Source organism: Mixophyes fleayi, chromosome 8, assembly GCF_038048845.1.
Source record: "Mixophyes fleayi isolate aMixFle1 chromosome 8, aMixFle1.hap1, whole genome shotgun sequence".
NCBI lineage: Eukaryota > Metazoa > Chordata > Amphibia > Anura > Limnodynastidae > Mixophyes > Mixophyes fleayi.
The window spans coordinates 132,779,239-132,802,349 of record NC_134409.1 but is presented as its reverse complement, the minus strand read 5'-3'; the positions used below and the strand labels follow the sequence as shown (position 1 = coordinate 132,802,349).

Genomic DNA, 23,111 nt, shown 5'->3' with positions numbered 1-23,111 from the left:
AAATGTATTCACCACCCATTCCGTGTCCTTCATCAGGGAGGGAATAAGTGTAGTTTTATTTTTTACTTTTGTATCTTTTAGGATTCTGAGCACTAGGATATATTTAATTTCACTTTTGGTTACACATAAATACACTGGCTATAAAATGTATTTATCCCCCCTTGTTTTTCAATTTGTATTTTTCCCCATTATGGATTTGTTCACAAATCGTCATAGAATACTCTGTAATTTAAAAAAAATAATGGTGAAAAATAAAATGTTTTCTTCCCTACAAATAACAAAGTGCAACTGATTACATGTTTACAGGAGGGTAATCTATTATTTCTTAGAATGCACAAGTTTTTCTAATGGACACTGACAACATAAAATCTCATTGATTAAACAGATATTATTTAGGCAAGTTTATACGTGTATTTATATGGTTTTTGTATTGTATCACTATTATATAATTTTCACATAAGTAGGATATATTTTTTCTGGAAAAAAAAGTGTATTTTTGCTTGTTAGAATCCTCCAATCCGTACACGTCTCTATATAATGTACACGTCGCTATATAATGTACACGTCGCTATATAATGTACACGTCTCTATATAATGTACACGTCTCTATATAATGTACTCGTCTCTATATAATGTACACGTCTCTATATAATGTACACGTCTCTATATAATGTACACGTCTCTATATAATGTACACGTCGCTATATAATGTACTCGTCTCTATATAATGTACACGTCTCTATAATGTACTCGTCTCTATATAATGTACTCGTCTCTATATAATGTACACGTGTCTCTATAATGTACTCGTCTCACTGGTGAGATGAGGAATCTGTGGGAACGCAGGAAGGACGTCCATGTCGTTTTATAATCTCCTTCTTTCTACTAAATATGAACGGAAAAAGAAAAAACAATACTACTTTAATGGTGTTTAATGTGCGCCCATCGGGACCCTATTATTGTGCAAATTATCCAAAACCCCTTTATAAAGTGCTCGGTTCCCAGTACGTGACACAAAGGTTATCCGAGCACTAGTGAACGGGCTCGTGTTATATCGTCTGGCATCCGACATGAAAGTGACGCCGGCAATTGGAAGCAATTTGCAGAACCGTTTGATGATTCTATTAATTATGGCACCAACAAAACAGTGCTTGGGAAACAGTTTTGTTTTCGCGCATTCTTCTATGATTGCTAGCAGCGAGAGCCAAGTCTGAAGACCCTGCCTCTCAGGGCTCTCTGTGCTGTGTGTCTAAATACCACTCATCCCTTTACAGCTCCAGCCAAATCAACATAGCTCTCTGCTCCCCGCCGCCTTGTTCCAGCATTCACCTGCAGATTCCTCTGTGGTAACCAGAGAAGGGTTACTCTTGCAGCTCTTTCCAAGGCTACAGCTTGCCAAGGGCTGTTGTGCAGGAAAAGAGCAATACTGGAGCACGCACCGCGCTAGATTGTCATTAATGAGCTCATCTAACGCGAACAGACAATGTGAATTTAATAGTATAAACAAGTGATCTAGCTTTATTAGACACTAGCAAAAAGGAAGTTCTGAATTGTGATAGATTGGTCCCCCACTCCAGACCTGGTAGGGTAAATCACATGACTCAAGTGATGGTTTAAAATAAAAAATATCCTTCAGAACTGATAGATATATAGATATAGATATATATATATATATATATATATATATATATATATATATATATATATATATATATATATATATATATATAATGGGCAACACAGTGGCTCAGTGGTTAGCACTTCTCCTTACAGCACTGGGGTCATGAGTTTGATTCCCGACCATGGCCTTATCTGTGTGGAGTTTGTATGGTCTCCCCGTGTTTGCGTGGGTTTCCTCCGGGTGCTCCGGTTTCCTCCCACTTTCCAAAAACATACTAGTAGGTTTATTGGCTGCTATCAAATTGACCCTAGTGTCTGTCTGTGTATGTTAGGGAATTTAGATTGTAAGCTCCTATGGGGCAGGGACTGATGTGAGTTCTCTGTACAGCGCTGCGGAATTAATAACGCTATATAAATAGACGATGATAGATATATATATATATATATATATAATTTTATCTCTGGCGAGTACATCAGACTGTGCGGGATAGACAGGTCTCCCTAGCGCACTGTTTGTTGGAGTTTTGGTTTTTTTTTTAATGAAAGATACTGGGATCTTCTCTAAACTCTCACAGCTATCCATCAAATGCAAGCTGTTTGGATTTTTTGTTTAATTTCATTTTAATAGTAAACCACCATGCCCTTAAGTATCAGAACGGCAGGGACCGCGGCAGCGGAGGAGATAGTCGCCGTGCCCAACGCCTCTTCATTCTTTTGATTCTAATGATGGGAAAATGTTTCATTTCACAATTTTCTATATGGCGCGTCAGACACACAGCGGGACTGTCCGCGTGATTACGTGATCATATTATACACGCAGGAAGGCTGAGGCATGTTTGTGTCCTTGGTGTGTTTGTTCCACACACAGGTAGGCAGGATGTTGAATCTCTTTCTGTGTCACAAACGCGTCTGAATTAAAACCGCTACAAAAATAAAGTAATTTGTTCAGTGGAAACAAAAAAAATAAAAATCTATTAATGTTTTCTCTGACTGAGCGGCACAGACGGGACTTAATTAATGGCAGAGATTTTTCACTGTGTATTCAAGCCCCGCGCAGTCATTGTTCGGCAGAGATTAAACCGTAATGCAAGTTAAACAAGACTTCCATCTAAAAATACCCGTCAGCTCCAGCTATTAAGTAGCCGATGTCGTCTTCAGTGACAGATCTATTTCCCTTCATTTCCTTGCACTCAAGGAACGCGAGGCATGTATCGTGTAACGCGAGAATCCCACCGAGAGATGGAAGTCAGATTGGAGCTACGTCTGGCTCTTGAGCACTGGCTTTTAGGAGCTCGGTCTAACTCAGTCCACAGACGTCGTGGCACCACGGAGAAAAGAGAGCGTCCGCTACCATTTCGTCAGGTCGTGCTGCCATTCACCTGGCAACAGGGCAGAACGAGACGCAAGAACGGCAGCGTCGGAACATAATTAATGCGCTTTGTTTTGGCTGACCTGCAAGAGTTAAATTGTTAAGCTATTCACACGGTTAATACGCTTCTTACTACACTGTCCCTGTCTCTGCTGTGGTCACGTTTTTTTGTAATGCTGTGTCCTAGTAGTACAGTTTTGCTGGCAGGCCTTTTTAATAGAGGGCTGTGAAGACAGAAAATATAACGGCGTTCAGCATAGCTAGAGTGCAGAAGGCGGCTAAGGCCCAGTGGCGGGACTGCTGTCACTACAGGGGAGTGAGGGGGACATGGCCAGGCCCTCTTCCTGCTCTGCTGAGTATCCATGGGGACCAGCATGCACAGAGAAACCCCGTTTAGGACTTTACCGCGCTTGCGCCAGCTCCCGCGCATGTTTAGATGAATAGAGCAGGGGCCTGGGGAGGGCAGTCCGGTGATGCCCTTGCCACAGCTTCACACACACGCACACTGGACATTGCCTGCAGCTTTGGAACACATAAATGTTCTGTAAAATAGAATGGAGTGTGAGATTGTTTATTAAGTACATAGAGTGTAAGCTCTCCAACGAGACTAATCCTCCCTACCCTTTGTTTTCAAGTCTGCAGTTATTTTTCCTACCTCTTCTGTATATACAGTTTTTCCCTTCTGTCCCGCGTAGCATTGTGATGCTTTATAAGTTAACAACGCAAAGAATACATAGCAGTCTATGCTGCAAGGGCAAATGGCAAAGTTCTGACCATACTTCCCTACTTTTCCTAACTCGTTTCCAGGAGATGAGGATACTAGGTATGAAAAGAAGAGGTGGGTGGGGGCTTGATGATGAAATTTGATTCAAGTGGGCAGCACTGTGGCTCAGTGGTTAGCACTTCTGCCTCACAGCGCTGGGGTCATGAGTTTGATTCCCAACCATATCCTTATCTGTGAGGAATTTGTATGTTCTCCCCGTGTTTGCGTTTGTTTCCTCCGGGTGCTCCGGTTTCCTCCCACACTCCAAAAACATACTGGTAGGTTAATTGGCTGCTATCAAAATTGACCCTAGTCTCTGTCTATATTAGGGAATTTAGACTGTAAGCTCCAATGGGGCAGGGACTGATGCAAGTTCTCTGTACAGCGCTGCGGAATTAGTGGCGCTATATAAATAGTTGCTGATGATGAAGTGGGCAGGACAGAGTATGACGTGAATCCCCCCCCCCCCCCTCCCCTCCCCCGAGTTCATTGAGGTGGGCAGGGGGTTCATTATACATTGTGTCATCATGCCCTCAACCACTTGATGTGCACAGAGGTGGGTGAGAATGGATGACACAACTTGCGACATCAGTGCAGATCCCCGCCCACCTTGCGGAAGATAGGGCCCTTCTGGGAATATTGCCTGGTCTCCTGCACTAATCCTGGAGTCTCCCGGTCATTACCACAGAGCAGGGAGGGTTACTCTGGATCGCTGGCTCCGTAGCAATGTGTTTGAGGATTGCTCGGCTGATATATAGAGGGGCTGCAGCTGAATATGCGCTTATTTGACGCATGTGCTGTAAAGTTCACAGTGGAGCCGGACCTTTAGAGGATGACCTGGCATCTCCAGGCCCCCCACACTTTCGGACCCTGTTGCGACTGCCCCCACGCTGTATCCATAGGAGCAAATGCTAATTGAAACACCCAAAAAATACATCAAATGGTCACGATAGGGGCAGCCATCTTGGTATCCATGTGAATGCGGATACAGTGTCACAGCGCTGTCACTGGCTCATAATAACGCGGCGTTAGAGATTTAAAATAATCTATACTTTTTTTTTATTTGTATTTAAAGCCAAATATTTTCTTTTTTAAAAATTAGCTTTTTACTAGGAAAGTAAAGATTACTAAAACGTTGTATAAAGTTACAGATTTCATCAAACACTTTGTGCTGTATATTCCGTGCATACTTCACAATCTGTAACCATTATAGTCTAGAATTTTATCTCGCAAAGTCAAAACATCCTCCGGAGAGGATTGAAAACAAGGAGAGTGCGAGGCTTTTATTAGCATAGAGGGGTTAACACATCTAACGCTACCTGCAAGGACAGAGGACGCCTCTACCCTTACACGCAGCCACCAATACCCCCCTTCATGTCTCTGTAATGGAGCAAATCACCTGGGTTCGTAGACCTCCTGTCTCCAGCAAATCGCGAGCATCGGAATCTTTTGTCATGTCCTGGAATAGGTATTCCTATCAGAGTTCCACTATGAGGGCGCACAGGCTGATTAAGTGTTTGAGATAAGGATATGCGACACCACAGGTTTAAAAATACCAGAAGTGAAACTGGGCCCGGTGTCTAGAAGCTCCCGTTTCGGAGCATTCAGCTGACAGAGGCACCATGTACGCTCCTTGGGTTCTGTCTTGTGCTATCGGAAAAAGAAGAGAGAAGAGTCCAAGACGCTGCTCTGTGACCCGACTGCACCCGGCCTCTGTCTGCTCCGACGCTGCGCTGCAATCCTAGACTATCATGTCTGTCTATTGACGGTGCAACCGAGGAGCAACAAAGTGCCCAGTTTAAAAGGGAGATCGATGATAATTAAAGGAACATGAGAATGCAGTCTGTATAAAGAAAAGCACCTCTGATCCTAACGTGCGAATCGCTTCACACCAGCTACCGGTCACATTCACAAATATTTATTTATCTTTCTAAAAGTAGATGCTCTATGAAAGAAGGTTATGATGGGAGAGGAAGCACAGTCTTCTCCTGTCTGAATGACACTACAGGGAATCACTATTAGTGTAATATAGGAATAGCACACAATAGCTTGCATTCAGCTACCCAACAACATTATATACAATATCACATTTCTTACTGTTCTTGTAATGCAAGTTTGCGTACGGATTTGTGAATGTGACAAAAAGGCTTTTAATACTGAATTAACTCCTGTTTTGTGTATAGTGGCCCTTTAAGCAGCACAGGCAGATCCGCAAATGGGACTTTTACTGAGACGTGGGACTGATCTATGATTGTGCATTAATCATGGCAACATCATATTTATGTGTTAATGTAAAGCAAGACACAAATCCTATTATCATATTGCTTGGTGTCACGTTACAATAAGTGTAGGTGTTTATGGAATCGTATAAAGGAATTGAACTTCCTCCGTATATTTACCCCAAATCTTTAATCATTTAGTTCTCTGCAGTAGAATGATACAAAGTGATCTATGTGAAATGTAGTGTAGATCTGACGGAATTAGAGTCCAGTAACATAGAATCCATGTTATTTGTAAGTCTATACCCACTGATGCTGTATGTTTGTCACATAGTCACAGGGAGACAATGGCCTGAACTTGGATAGGAAAAAAATGGAGCAATGACCCTTATTTGTTTGGGTTTTGTTTGGTTTGGGAAGGGGCCCTTTGTGCCCTTCATTCTGTTATGTTGTTTTGCATGAGTGTACGTCACGCAAAAGGTTTGTACTGAGAATGGAATTGGATGGGGGAGATTTAAAGAAAAAAATATTTTATCAAGTTATTTATTCTTATATATGTTTTGAAACGTTTTACCCGGCCCTTCATCAATAGAGCCTTTCCAGTTCTTGTCTCAACCCCAAAGGCTGAGGTGAAACACACGGCTCACATTGGTGATCAGGTGCTGGAACCACATCTAAGGACAGCAGTGTGGCACAGTGGTTAGCATTGCAGCATCACAGCGCTGGGGTCATTACTAGGAGTCTGACCAGGGCCCTATTTGTGTGGAGTTGTATGTTCTTTCCGTGTTTGCGGGAGTTTCCTCCCACACTCCAGAAACATACCAATAGGTTAATTGGTTTCTGCCAAAATTGACCCTAGTGTGTGTTAGGGAATTTAGATTGTAAGCTCCAGTGGGACAAGGACTGATGTAAATGATTCCATACTGTGACTGGCGCTATATAAATAGACAGATGAACGTTCGTCCGTCTATAAGCAGTTAATGTAAATGCAAGATGCAGAGTAATAAGGTTCTTTGTGCAGAATAGGATCATGTATTTTATTGGCATCAGATGGAAATATAAAATGAAAATAAACCTTAGCTGTAAGCAGGAGATATTCTCTTTATAATTAATGCTTCACGGTCTGGCTGAGGAAATTGTGTGTTGTTTTAGAGGTGGCCAAGCCTGTATTACATTGCCTGTTCCTTCATGCGTAATGTTTAGTATTTATAGGGACTGATCAGCAGAGGCCTCACATGTCTCTATATTGGAGGACCCGGGTCTGAGATGTAGTAGTGATATGTCCTCATATTAATGCATTTTATACACAAAGCTCAGATTATGGCTAAAGCCAATAGGTCTGCAAACACCTCGGTTTTATGAAGTCGTCTCATATTTCTGTTCTCAGTGATGTCATGGCGGTGTGTGATGTCACCAGCATTGAGCAGTGTCACTGTAGCAGTACGGGTTAGCGGTTTCCAGAATGTAGCGAGTGACGCGGTGGCGTTCTATCAACCTGTGAGGAACAAGTGATACTTAGACTGTAAGCTCTAACGCAGGGCCTTCTCTACCCTCCGGCTCACGTCTGCACCTCCTTCGTCAACCTGGTCTGTACATCTGTTTTTATGTGTGATTTGATTACTTGGTCATTCTGATTTTCAAGTGCTGCAGAGATTTATGGTGCCTTACAAATGACGATGACCTGAATGCCAGTAATCCTTAGGCCGGCCTTATATTCATTATTGAGGTATTGGTTCCTGGTGAATTGACAGGCTAAAGTCTTATAAATATTTGTTCTGCCCAAACAGTTGGTGCCTCCAATGCGTGTAGTTGACAGGTCCACTTTAGCGTCTACAACAGTGCTAGGGACATGGAGCCATTGGTTTTGTGTACTATTAATCTTATCCATAATCCTTGCACAATACTATATCTCAGCAGTGTAGACTGGCGTCAGGTGATGGGTCTGATGATGTTTGAGTGGTGACATGTACTATAACGAGTACATAACCTAAAATACAAATCGCGTGCAGTAAATGTAGTCAAAATACTTTTGATGTTTGGATTAGAGCAAGTATGACCAGAGACCATTGGGTATTGTAATCAATGTATAGAACAGCCTTTTGTGAACTTTATCTAGCAATACTGTACTGTATTTACCATGACTCTGAGAGTATTGCCAAGCAGTGATGACCTCTGGATCCATCGAGGTACCGTACACTGCTCTAAACGTACGGAGACTGATGTTACCTTCTGTGAGGTTTAGTACCGCTTTCAATCCATGCACACCTATGTAATGTGTGGGGGTCATTCATAGATTCACAGGACTTGTTTTGGTTAAGGATCAGTTCAGGTCTTGACGTTGAGTTATTGTTGAAGTCACTGTATCCAAACTCACCAGTTAACTCTTGTTTTTCAGATGGTCTAAAGCCGGAGACAAAGCAGATTCTTGGAGCCTCCTCAAAAAAGAAGTCCAGGGCAGGTAAGGGAGATGTGGAATCAGCCAAGGATGAAGAACCACGAACAGACAGTCAGCCGGTACTCATCACCCTGTGGTTCAAGAGATATGTGTTTGACCCACAGAAGAAAATGATCCAGTCTTAATGCGTCTCGGTCGTCTACTGGCGCTGACTTGACCATAAGGAGTTGGAGCAACGTGACCGCAGGAGCTCGATCTCAGCACCAAAGCATCAACTGGTTCTCGATGGACTCTGCTCAGTTTATGGTGGTTTTATGTCACCAGAAATGGCCTTATCTTCTAGCTTTGTTTATTTTTAAGAAAAAAAATTACATTTTATGGGGTTTCCCATTTGAAGTGTAACGCAACATAAAAATGATGGTTGTTCTTAGTCGAATTGTTAGTTGTTGCCAGAATAACTTTTCTTTTGATGCAGTTATTCGATCTCGCATTATATACTAATAAAACCTCATTTAAACACTGTACAGTTATTGAGGGCTGTAGTCATCTCTAAGACTGCATAGTGCTTTATATTCTTTCCAAGGGACAAACTAATCGGTGATAATTTAATGAACGTTCTTACTGGGTCTTATATAAGGTTCTGTTTATTAGTTTCAGTGATAATTTGTGATGATTTTATGATATATTTCAAAAAATAAATTGAGAATGCCGACAGTCCTCATATTACAGGGGCCGTTTTCTTTATGTAACTACTAGAATAGCTACTGGAGCTGTCTTCAGCGTTATGCTTGCAGTGCGAGGAGAACGAGGTAGAACGCTACAAACATTAGGCCATGTCATTATGAAATAACTAACATGACCTATGGGGATGTTCTGTGATAGCACCAATGTAAAAGCGATTGTACACCAAATACATTTTTGCATAACCAAAAGCAAACGCCAAGTGAAACCCTGACGATATTAGTTTAGCCCACTGTGCGGTCTGCGATGGATACACATTAAATGCCTCATTATACATCATCTGTGTCTGGGTATCGTCAGCCTGATCGTTCCAGGGTCTTCTGTCTCCTCTTATGTTGGTGATGCATAAAATGCGACAACATCCAACAATCATCTCTTGTTGCCAAAATAAATCCTTTATCCCTCTAATTTTTTTGTGATTTGCTAATTTTTGATGCTGGTTTCTGTTTGCAATGCTTGTGACATATTCACACATAAAAATGAATTAAAAGAACTTTAATAAACTTCCCAATCAGCACATTATGTGCCCTCGTCTGTTAATCTGGCCTGGCCGATCCTGCCACTGTGCCGGAGCGTATCCCTATATATAGTGATGGCCAAATTAGATGAGATCTGACCATGTTGCTGTTGGACAACGATTTCCAGAACGCTTTAGGACCTGTTGGTGTCTTCAGAAGGGGATTGGGCGCACAGGTCAGTAGCGGCTATCTTCCACTGCATTTATCACAGTGCCCGATCATGATCCTATAGATTTTGAGTGTCCGTCCTACTACACTCAACTATGTATTATGTCAAAGATTTCTGTGATGAGACGGACGTCAAATAGATCCCAGAGCGACATTTACTGAATGAGCAATTCTCTTATGTGTTCTCCAAGAGCTGGTTCTGATGAGACGTTGGCCCTTTGGGCACGCCATTCACATCGCAGGCATTGGAGCCAGTGTTTTCTCAAGAGCAAATGTCACCTACACCGAGAAGAACCCAGACCCGCAAAAATTCAGCTTATTTGTGTGGTATGACCACAGCTAGTAGATGAACCTTTAGAACCAAGCTATTAGAGGTCTTCACCTTTTAGCAGCTGCTTTTCCTGTACAACGGATGTTGTTCAGAGGTACTCCGATGCCCCCAGCACTTAAGCATTAACTATCCTAGAGCCTATCAGTATAACAGCGGTACAGGATGGAGGTAGTCGGAATACTGGGAGCTGATATCCGGGACTGGCCAGGGTTGTGGGTCAGAAGCAATAAACGTGGTCAGGTACAGGCAAATGGTCCTGGCTGGCGTCAATCAACAGGGAGTCCAGATAACAAGCAAAGGGTCATGCACAAAGAATGAATCCAAGGTTCAGCAAACGGACAGGCACAGGCAAGCTAACAGCAACTGAACGCTATAACCGACAGGGAGGCTAAGCCCTCCCTGCTTTAAATACTTTGATGGGCCAATCAGGAAGGAGTCAACACAGGGCTGACAATCAATCCCAGCAGGCTGCTAATTTAAACTATTAGGCTGCAATTTGTCATAGGCATGACCCGGATCAAGTATGCAACATAATGTATGACCGATTTTATAAATAACAAAACTCCAACTGGAGTTAAATGCCCCCTTCCTACCTCTCCTAATGTGCCAACATATAAATTAAATTATTTGCTTAGCGCGCACACGGCTGTGGATCATTCCGGGATGCATTGCTGTCAGCAGGGAAGAAGAGAAAATGACGTCCCGGTCGTCATGATGAAGGCAGGGACGCCGCTGCAGCAGAAAGTGACTCGTGACGTGGAACCAGTGATGACCCTAAGGTACTTTATTCATATAAAATGTATTAAATGTCTCTAGTAGAAGGTGTGCTAACATACTGGGCTAACTTTCTATATTACATAGCTACCATTACACGAAGGGTGGGGTTATAAAGGGGGTGAAATACAATTAATACAGAACATTTAGCTGTCTGTATAACATCGTGACTACTGTAAGAGTCAGGCAGAGCTCTCTAATGTAATAAGCTGCAGCTGTATTTAATTTACACATGTAGAAAATATTTATCAGTTTACCTGTAGGACAGTCCTGTTACATAGTCGTCTGCAGTACGGTATCTACACCATTCCTTTTGAGGATTGGTAGCATGTTTCCTATTACGTGAAGAGGGCATGTAATAATAATATAAACAGCCATTGTCACATAATCTTCAGCTGTGTACAAAACAAGCATCTGCAGACAAAACATAGTACATGGAGGAACGTATCCTCTATGCAGGAACAGACTGGTCTGCAGTGGGAGCTGTCTAAGGATCCCGCAGTGATCAGATTCTGTTCTGCGCTGTCTGCACCCCCCCCCCCCTCCTAAACAATTGTCACAATTTTGGCCAATTACATGGGGGGGTGGGGCTAAGATGACGCAATATTTGTGTTATTAAGCCCCGTCCCTGCCACTTATCTATTGCAGGAGCAAGAACTGGGAGGTTGCCCTGCTCTCCCAAAAATGTGGGAGTCTCCCGGACATTCTGGGAGAGTAGGCAACTATGCGTTAAAGAAAAGCAGCTAATGATTCTCTACAGACTGAAGTGTCTTTTACATTTCTGTCTCCATTACTGAAGTCATGTTTTTTTTTACCTGTCAGACTTTGATTAAATCTTGGTCTCCATGAAAATGGCCACCTCCATAGGCATCAACACATGGACATAGGACACAATTTCTGAACTGTGTCATCATGCCACAGATGGCGAAGCCAACCATGTCTTGTACTGGCTCAGCATCAGGGAGAATGCCAGACTCTTCAGGGAGTGAGGGAGATCACCCCTAGTTCAGGGAGTCTCCCTGACATTCAGGGAGAGTTGGCAAGTGTGGTGTAAATGAAGAGTCCACTTCATTGGTTTCCCATTTTATTTCTAAAGCTCCAATATTTTCTGCAGCTCTGTACATAGCTACATGAAACAACTTGGTTACAGAGCAGTAACGTAAGGCAGAGCGTGGGTCAGTTCATTGAGAATGAAAATGGTTCTTGCAGTAATATTAAAATAAATAAATTTAAGGTCAGTTTTGTGAGTTGGTCCTTTTCTGTGGCACATGGGCATTGCTTGCGGCCTGACGATTAGGGACGTGACTCGGATCTGGGGCCTGTAAAGTCACTCATGTCAGTAGCCATTCCAGTTGCTTCCTGCAGTTTAATAGCCTTTCACAGAAGAAAATCCGATATACAAAAATAATTCTCAAATATCTTCAGCTCTGGCTGGATTATTACATGTCTATTTCTAAATGTTATTCATGGCTGTTTTATATTAAGGCCCCTGTATTTTATGTTTAGTTTTCCTGCAAATGTATTTTTGGCTGAAGATCCTTTAAAAAAAAATGCATATTTGAGAAGAGTTTGGAATCCTTACAATGGAGCGTCGTTTCCTCCCGATTTCTGGCTGTGGTTGAATATTGGTTAGGGGCTGTTATGTTACATCTCATAGAATACATTACAGTTATAAAGAGCTAAATGCCGATCAGCTGGATATATACTGTGTGTTCTGGAGATGATATCGGGCTGGGATTGTGTGTGTGGCTGGGTTCCGGGGATGTCTGGTTCTTACCTGGATTAGGCCGAGCCCACCGATTATGCACACTACTGACGTCTCTCTCCGCATCCTTGTGCGATCCACAGACAGCGTAACTCCGCATCCTTGTGCGATCCACAGACAGCGCAACTCCGCATCCTTGTGCGATCCACAGACAGCGCAACTCCGCATCCTTGTGCGATCCACAGACAGCGCAACTCCGCATCCTTGTGCGATCCACAGACAGCGCAACTCTGCATCCTTGTGCGATCCACAGACAGCGCAACTCTGCATCCTTGTGCGATCCACAGACAGCGTAACTCTGCATCCTTGTGCGATCCACAGACAGCGCAACTCCGCATCCTTGTGCGATCCACAGACAGCGCAACTCCGCATCCTTGTGCGATCCACAGACAGCGCAACTCGGCATCCTTGTGCGATCCACAGACAGCGCAACTCGGCATCCTTGTGCGATCCACAGACAGCGCAACTCGGCATCCTTGTGCGATCCACAGACAGCGCAACTCCGCATCCTTGTGCGATCCACAGACAGCGCAACTCCGCATCCTTGTGCGATCCACAGACAGCGTAACTCCGCATCCTTGTGCGATCCACAGACAGCGCAACTCGGCATCCTTGTGCGATCCACAGACAGCGCAACTCGGCATCCTTGTGCGATCCACAGACAGCGCAACTCGGCATCCTTGTGCGATCCACAGACAGCGCAACTCCGCATCTTTGTGCGATCCACAGACAGCGCAACTCTGCATCCTTGTGCGATGTGATGCTCAGTCAGCGTAACTCCGCATCCTTGTGCGATCCACAGACAGCGCAACTCGACATCCTTGTGCGATCCACAGACAGCGCAACTCGACATCCTTGTGCGATCCACAGACAGCGCAACTCGGCATCCTTGTGCGATCCACAGACAGCGCAACTCGGCATCCTTGTGCGATCCACAGACAGCGCAACTCCGCATCCTTGTGCGATCCACAGACAGCGCAACTCGGCATCCTTGTGCGATCCACAGACAGCGCAACTCGGCATCCTTGTGCGATCCACAGACAGCGCAACTCGGCATCCTTGTGCGATCCACAGACAGCGCAACTCGGCATCCTTGTGCGATCCACAGACAGCGCAACTCGGCATCCTTGTGCGATCCACAGACAGCGCAACTCGGCATCCTTGTGCGATCCACAGACAGCGCAACTCGGCATCCTTGTGCGATCCACAGACAGCGCAACTCGGCATCCTTGTGCGATCCACAGACAGCGCAACTCGGCATCCTTGTGCGATCCACAGACAGCGCAACTCGGCATCCTTGTGCGATCCACAGACAGCGCAACTCCGCATCCATGTGCGATCCACAGACAGCGCAACTCGGCATCCTTGTGCGATCCACAGACAGCGCAACTCGGCATCCTTGTGCGATCCACAGACAGCGCAACTCGGCATCCTTGTGCGATCCACAGACAGCGCAACTCGGCATCCTTGTGCGATCCACAGACAGCGCAACTCGGCATCCTTGTGCGATCCACAGACAGCGCAACTCGGCATCCTTGTGCGATCCACAGACAGCGCAACTCGGCATACTTGTGCGATCCACAGACAGCGCAACTCGGCATCCTTGTGCGATGTGATGCTCAGTCAGCGTAACTCCGCATCCTTGTGCGATCCACAGACAGCGCAACTCGGCATCCTTGTGCGATCCACAGACAGCGCAACTCGGCATCCTTGTGCGATCCACAGACAGCGCAACTCGGCATCCTTGTGCGATCCACAGACAGCGCAACTCCGCATCCTTGTGCGATCCTCAGACAGCGCAACTCCGCATCCTTGTGCGATCCTCAGACAGCGCAACTCCGCATCCTTGTGCGATCCTCAGACAGCGCAACTCCGCATCCTTGTGCGATCCTCAGACAGCGCAACTCCGCATCCTTGTGCGATCCACAGACAGCGCAACTCCGCATCCTTGTGCGATCCAAAGACAGCGCAACTCCGCATCCTTGTGCGATCCACAGACAGCGCAACTCCGCATCCTTGTGCGATCCACAGACAGCGCAACTCCGCATCCTTGTGCGATCCACAGACAGCGCAACTCCGCATCCTTGTGCGATCCACAGACAGCGCAACTTCGCATCCTTGTGCGATCCACAGACAGCGCAACTTCGCATCCTTGTGCGATCCACAGACAGCGCAACTTCGCATCCTTGTGCGATCCACAGACAGCGTAACTCCGCATCCTTGTGCGATCCACAGAAATGGGGATTTCGCATGAGCTCAGTGCCGAGGATGTGGGGAATCCCCATGTTATAATTACAGATGCTAGGAGACCATGACCCCACTGCTTGGTACATCTATTGGAACAATTAACTCAATCTTAAATTAAACATTTAAAATTGGGTAGTGATTAAGGAGTTAAAAAATAAATAAAAAAAAAAGGTTGCATTTACCATATATATCGGGGCCCTAATCCTTAAGTATAACTGTTTATTTTAACTGATTGAACTGCAGCCAATACTGATGTTTTAGGGTGGAGATCTCTAGAGCTGCAGACTAGAATATTTGCTCCGGTACTGAACGCAGTGGAGTAAAGGAAGCATTTATTTTAGGTCCTATGTAATTAATATTTACAGAGAAATGACTTCTAGTTGTTAGAGCGTCTAAGGTGGAAGGTCTGTAATCCTCGGACGCATTATTAAGTGGATAATTTAAAAAGCAGCCACATTTTCTGCAGTTTTGGGCCTTTAAATGGTTTAAATACAATTTTAGTGAAGCCCTTCTGTCGTTGGAGCCTGTTGCCTCCTCGTTCACCCAGCTGTGAACATATAATATAAGCAGAGTTTATATAATTGGTAACTAAATCCAATAATGTGACACCCCATAGTATCGGTGACACCGTTCCTCCTCCCAGTCTACGGCTTCTCTTTATATCACACGTTATAATGTTCTTTCCATATGAAATACAGAAATGTAGCCGGCCTCGCAGGTGCAGGTAATATAAGCAATCCTTCTGTATAATAATAGTGCGGGGAATCTGCAGGAAGTGTCGGGATTAAGATTTAGACAGGAGGGGGAACTCTGGCTGTTTTATCTTTCTTCTTTAAGAAAATAATAAAAGCCATTATTTCATTTTCTTTATATACAATCCGTAAGATATACCCTGCCATCTAATGTAACATCTAAAACATATGTCTTATCATTATAGTGGCCCTAAAACCCAGACATTGACTTGTCCAGCGCTGTGTTAGTTACCGGGTTTACGGGACTATTTACCTGCATCACAGAACAATGCTTTGCAGTAACCCATGGCAACCAATCAGAGCTTGTTTTTCATTTGTCTGACTACACTAGACCTCTAAAAGCTGGCACCTGATTGGTTGCTAGTCTCTGCACAGCTCCTGTGTTTTCACTTGTCCTCACAGTGGTGGGTGCCATCTTGACTGCCCAACGGTTGGCAGGGGCTGTCTGCAATGGTTGGAACAAATTACTGGCATGATATAGGCAGTATATGACGAACGTTACTCAAATTTAATTGCAACATGGTATACGAAAATACAAAATGGTATAAAACAAAGTATGTTGCAGTTAATAAATAAATGAAATAAATTCTTCTGGGTTTTTTTTTTTACTTTCCCTGTGTCCCACATGGATGGCACTGGCTGAGAACTGCAGAGAAATTGCTGCAAACAAAGATTAATGATCATTGGTTCCTCACAGAGGCAGCTCAGCCCCAATCTGTTTAACATTTTATTAAGACCACACCTGATGCATCCTGTGACTCTAATGTGAAGCAACTGAGACATTTCCGTTAAATTTCCGTGCAAGGAAATTTAAAGGATAATTTCATGCAAAATAAAAATGTAGATTTGTGTGAAGTTAGAAGAGGTAAATAAAATAACACAAGCTCCGGGTTCTGCGATCCCTCTAGCGGTCCGAGCAGGAGTTTATCTACAGTTCAAACCATGGGAGGCATCGCCAGAACGAGAGGATCCGGGAACGCAGGTCATTTATCCTTGAAAAAAGAAAATACATAGTACCCAAGGTGATAAATACTTATGAGACTGTAAATGTAGCTATAGATAGTGTATATTTTGTGTCAATTCTATAGCGTAGCTGTCAATATGTGACTGTAATTTCCAGGCAAGTATAAAGAAGTGACGCACGGCCCAATACACCCCACATTGTGACATGTTCACTAAACTTGGGAATACGCTTAATATAGTTGTAGTTTTTATAGTTAACAAATGTTAAGTTATAAAGAACATAAAATGAGAGCATTTAAGTTTCATTTCTTGTTTATTTAAGTGGGCCTCATTCTTGAAGCGCAGGGCAAGCTACGCTGCTTTTACGACGGTGCGCTTAGACAGTCCGCCCAGCACTCTTCAAGCTGCAGGGGACACTTCCGCCACAGTGAATGGTGCACTGGGCTAAAGTCTACACACAACAGAGGCAGCCATCTTATTATCTATCCTATCTGTTCACCAGAAACCAGTGCCTCGTACCTCAGTGATGTCACGGGGTCCTAGTGATTTGATAGGCCGCGTTCTGGAGGATATTACAGTGCAGCGCATCAATGGCCGCCTCCGCGTGTCCGCTGTACGGGCTACGAGGGGTTAATCTGCGCTGTCCGCTTTTGCTTATCGGACCCGGGATCTGATGAGGAATTTTAGCTGGATAAAAGCGAGATGTTTCTCCTCTGTACTGTACTTTGCATCTCCCCACATCTGACCTCCTCCAACTCCTACTCTCCGGGTTCTTTTCAAGATCCAGGATTTATAACCGCTGGCATCGTTCTCCAAACCATGTTTATAAGAAAAAGATTTCTTTTACTTAGTCTCTAAAAAGACAGCATATTATTCTTGGCTTATAATACTCTAGTCAAGCGTCCGTCTTGTGAAAACAAGATCTCCTGGCAGCTGTTCCGGATTCTACTACGTGCTGTCATGGTTCTTATTATTGACTGTTCATTCTGGACGACCTGTTTACGTAGCTGTACGGGGAGAAGCGCTGTAATTCTCCAGTCGTAATCTGCGGGTGCCGAGTAGTCCGCAACGACGCCCCAAAGCGCAAGCGCAAGCTGCGTTTGTTTAAACACCTGCAAATGCGGCCATATGTGAAGCGGCAATTATGTTAAGATGCGCGGCGGTCGGCACCAGTAGAATATGTGCCGGGTTTACGCCAGGTACACGTCACAGACACGTATGTCACACTTGTGCTCATGTTTTCAGCCATTTATTTTATTAACCAATGCGTGCACTATTAGGCATTAATAAAACTGCTAGAACCTCTCATACAGCAGAATAAAAATAAATTGTTCTACTTAAACACGCACAAAATCATCTTCTATGCCCAAGTGGCAAAGAAATCACCAATCGGCGTAAAGAGATCATTCCCAAACAGCTGTGCTGGGAACCATCACCGGACACTGTTTACACCTATCCCTGACCACTTGTGAGCTTCACGGGTGCGTGGTGCATATCGTGGTCTTGTTCTGCATCTTTTGCAATTGCACGAACATATATATGCCCATAGATGGATGCAGCCTACATTACAGCTCCCCGTCCCACCTATCCACAGAATCACACATCTGCATGGGCGTCCTGCGCTCTCCCACTTTTCTGGGCGGGCACAGAGAGATTTCACACACCATACACTAGGCAAACTCATACTTGCCAACTCTCTCGGAATGTCCGAGAGACTCCCGCATTTTGCGAGAGTCTCCCGGACTCCCGGGCGAGTGTGGCAATCTCCCGAATTCTGCCCACTTCACTAGGAAGTGCCCACTTCCTAGTGAAGTGGGCAGAATTAGATCCCAAACGCCGCGATTCCCGATGAATCCGAAATGACGCGATTTTGGCCGCCCCGTCCCCTCACGCCCCCTCCACTGGCTGGCTCCCGGAAGGGAGCTGAAGAAAGTAGGTAAGTATGCGCAAACTGCCATAGTGCCTTTTATACCACTTGCTTTTTAACAGAGCTGCAGTGGAATAATATCAGACTAACTATACTCCTTCATGGGTCATATCTGAATTTTTCGATTTTTAAAGATCACTGGAGCATTGTGACATCACTGGAGCATTGTGACATCACTGGGGCATTGTGACATCACTGGAGCATTGTGACATCACTGGGGCATTGTGACATCACTGGAGCATTGTGACATCACTGGAGCATTGTGACATCACTGGAGCATTGTGACATCACTGGAGCATGATTCACATCTTCCTACAAATGTTGTGGGTGGACTTGGGTAAGGATGTGTTCCACAAGAAAATCTCACCTGGAAAGAGGTATTATGGGAAGATTTTCTCCTATATTCCCAAGTGGGCTTCAGGTCTGACCAAATATACCAGTGTTGGCTAACCTGTGACACTCCAGGTGTTGTGAAACTACAAGTCCCAGCATGCTTTGCCAATATATAGCAGCTTATTGCTGGAAGGGTATGCTGGGACTTGTAGTTCACAACACCTGGAGTGTTACAGGTTAGCAAACACTGAAATAGACACACAAGGGGTCATTTACTTAGTGTTCCCTGAATACTATGAATGTCGGTGATCACTCACTCACCGCTGTGGTAGAAGTGTAACCTGTGTTTCTTCTGTTGTACGGTTATACGGGATCAGGAAGAACCATTGTCCTATCGGGGAAACTTGTCTACTAACAATATATTGATTTTAACACAAGTACTGTTTCAGCATCTTGTCCCTTTACTCTTTAAGTGGCCTTTATACGAGTGTGTTGACGGTTACCTCTGCAGCCCAATGTGGGGAGTTTTTTTTTGGCAATAAGCCTGAGGATTTTCTCCCTCCACCCAGTAAATAATCCAGGCAGGGTCAGAGGGAGAATCCATCAACACCTCTGTATTCTGTACAATCCAGGGTCTAATCCTGCTCTTGATACATGCTGTCCCCTAAGTAGAGTCCACCGCCCCCCACCCCCCCACAAGCTGATCCACGTCACTCTCCCACCATCTCACTTCTGTGGCTGCTAGCACACACGGCTGATTGACAGCTCCCCTAGATTTCAGTTGCTAATGAACAAGAAATAAGATAAGGCTTATCAGTAAATGTTCTCCGAGTGGAGACTTTGATGAGAACATGGTCTGGTGTTAATGTACTTTTCAGAGATAGCACAAAATGTTATCAAGTATAGAAATGTTTGCAGAAAAAAACGATTCCGGACTTTAAAAAAAAAAAAAGTGCAAAACATGGCATCCTTCGTACGACATCTACTGTGGGGAACAGACTATCTGTGTTATACAGAGAGCTTCCGCTGTTTATAATGTATAGACTATATCACTAGAGTACAAATAACCCATTAAAGGCTGGTTCAATATAAAAACACATTGTATAGCATTTAAAAATGTATTGGTCCTACGCACTGATGTCTGACATTGTATGTAAGTGTGTCATCTAGTTCACTGCATGGTAACACCTGTCATCACCTATTTAGGCATCCAAAAATTCCCTAGTTTCCTTCACAAAGGTTGCTGGCAGGGAGTCTAGTGTGCATGGGGGAAAAACCCCACCCCAAGATCAAACAAGAGAATTAAAGATATTTGAGATTAATGAGCTCCTGAAACGTTCACTAAATATTTTTTAATGTAACATTCTAAAGTCAGATGCATGTAACGAGGGCTTTAAAGTGGCCACACACAGGCTGAAGCAACGGCTGGGACTTGTAGTTCTACAGCAGCTGGAGCGCCACCGATTGTCTAACTCTGATATAAAGCAACGTGTATTTTTGGTTTAGTTGTTATTTCACTTTCACATGGTCACATTGAGCGATATATTGTTCTGGATTTTGGCCTGACACAATGGCCTCCCCAAGGAATGAATTGTAACCGTCCAAGACGAGTTTATTTTTAATGCTGAAATTATTTATAGCAGAGGAAAAGGTTGGCGAGGTGGCTCACACAGCTACATTGTATGTCACTATGTCAAGTCACTTTAAAGAGACTTTCATCGTCTGTTTCTAAGGCGCCGGCAGCACGGCTTTAAGAGGGAATACAATTATTTTAAAAACTATGTCTTTTATGACTATTTTTGCTAAGCCAATTAAAAAGTACTCCAATTTCAGAAAGATGTTTTAGTTCATTCATTATTAATAGATTGGAAACTTGTGTAATGTGATTTTGACCACTGAGTAACCTACTTCTCTTGTTGTCTAGGTTTTATACTTAGGGCTATTTGTCTGCCGGGTGAGTGCGAGTGTGTGAGTGAATGAATCTGGACTAGGGTAAGTAAGAGTAAATTAGATTGTAAACTCCAATGGGTGCAGGGGGTAAATTTGCCTATAGCAACCAATCATATTCTACCTGTCATTTTATAGAATGTACTAAATAAATGATAACTAGAACCTGATTGGTTACTATAGGCAACATCTCCATTTTTTTTTCAAACCAGCAGCTTGATAAATTTATCCCCAGTACTGATGTGCCTGCATAATAATCTGTCATTGTACATCGCCGCAGTATATGTTAGTGCTTTATAAAGGATAATAAGACATACTACGATGGAACCACCAACATGTCCTATTCGCACACGTTCTAGTATACATTAATTGCCAGCCACCAATTAGTTAAACTTCACACTCTCCTTCAGTGATTCAGGACTAATTAAAATAATAATTCTTTTAATACAACATGATGTTTTGACGGTCAAATCCCTCCCCCCCCCCTTTCCTCTTTTAAGTTGGCGTAATGACAAAGTGGGAAGCAAATTCTTGTTAGCGCATAATTACAACGATGAAAGGGAGAATTTTAATTAAGACAATTCCCTTACACATCCCAGCTTTTCAAATCTCCTATCAACTCCCCCCCCTCCACTTCCTCTTCTTGTCCCTCGAGCCGTCTAGATTATATTGCAATATTTAGATTGCAAGCTCTTCTGATGGATGTCTCTCCTGCTGGGACGGTGGGTGTAACCCTGTCACTACTGCAGGCGAGAGCTGCAGACTACAGGGTTAATGATGGAGTGTTTACAATAATTTAATCCTCACAGCGGTTCGAGGACGCAATTTATCAGACACGCGCAGCGCCAATATATCTGTTCTCAGATGGCTGTGCAGGAAAAATATAGTGAAAGGTTGACTTAAAATGTTCAGATTAAGATACTCACCTGTCAGACATAAATATGTGTTCAAATACAGTTACATGTTCATTACAGTGCAACAAAATTCTGATTCATTTTTAAAGGCTACACAAAACCATAAAACATACCTAAATGTGGAGGTAATTATTACATCATTCACACAATCATAAAAAAACATTTGCAAAAAATACTTTTATGTATTTTTAAAGTTTATGAATCTGGGATTTTAATGTATTTTCAGAAATTATCAATATACTGTACAAGAATCTCTACATTACAAATTAAATTCATCAGTGGATAGCCCAAATCCTACACCCAGGCAGGTTCTGTGCCGGCAACAAACGATCTTGGGAAGCGGATCTGTCAGATACTACGTATGACACGACCAGGGAGTCATCGTGGAGTATCATTTAAAGAATGCAATCACTGCCGAGATTCCAAAGATGATCTGTTACAGCTGTAGACTTTCATTTCTGCAACTAGCCCTGGTAACACGCACCCTCCTAGAGGTCTGGTACGTCCGGCTTTCACGGACCCCATGCTAGGTGGGTTTTCTTTGGATTCTGAAAACAATCCCCAGTGATTCTATTGTTACCGCATTAGAACTGTCACTTGCTCACTTTGATCCATCTGTTTCCATGTTGGATAATCTGGCACAGTACGGCAAAGGAGATATCTTTAATTATTAATTCCTAGATTAATAACATTTTCACCAGAGCCAAAATGTAAGGGTTATGGTGGCCCCCGAAAGACCGAACAAAAGGCCAATCAGGAAAAGTATAAATACACTAACCTAATCTAATGTTAAACCTCTGTCCAGGATATGAGCAAATTTAAGAGATTGTGACTGACCTCATATCCTGCTTTCTAATTTTTCTGTCCCCTTTACCTGGAAACATCTCTGTAATGAATGGGATCTATACAACAGCCCAAAAAAATGCCTTTGTAGGACGTTAAACGCTGGTAGATTCATTTACACCTTTATAGACGCTAGAAAAATGTATGCAACATGAATATTATTGTACACATGTCTAACTATTTACACAAGGTTTATACACCATAACTCCTTGGGGTATCTAAATTGGGTGAAACATTCTGAACTAATTTGGCTACACTGTCTATAATTAATAATGCATCCTAGATAAAGGTATACAGAAGCATTGAAACCAATCAGGTTGATTGATGAAGAACAGTTAGGGGAAGTAGGGAGCAACGCAAGGATCTCATGGTTTTTTTTTCCGCAAAAAGCTTTAGTAAAGTGTGAATGGCAAATTATAGCAGCAGTCATTAAATATGTGTTATTTTCAGTGATAATGTTTATATGGAAATACGACACCATTTACATTGTTGTGTTACTGACTTACTGTTGTATCACCTTAC

The 23,111-nt window shown here is 43.5% G+C and overlaps 1 protein-coding gene and 1 long non-coding RNA gene across 6 annotated transcripts in view; one reads left to right on the top strand and one right to left on the bottom strand.

Annotated features, from left to right (window-relative positions):
* EEFSEC (eukaryotic elongation factor, selenocysteine-tRNA specific) overlaps positions 1-9,513 on the top strand; it is a 122,659-nt gene extending 113,146 nt beyond the window's left edge. For all 3 annotated transcript variants that reach the window (XM_075183624.1, XM_075183626.1, XM_075183625.1), the window contains exon 7: positions 8,367-9,513. In XM_075183624.1, coding sequence (XP_075039725.1) covers positions 8,367-8,551 — 185 coding nt within the window. In that variant the 3' untranslated portion in view covers positions 8,552-9,513. The remainder of the gene's footprint in view (positions 1-8,366) is intronic.
* LOC142099774 (uncharacterized) overlaps positions 1-23,111 on the bottom strand; it is a 119,521-nt gene that overhangs the window by 28,074 nt on the left and 68,336 nt on the right. The window lies entirely within an intron of this gene.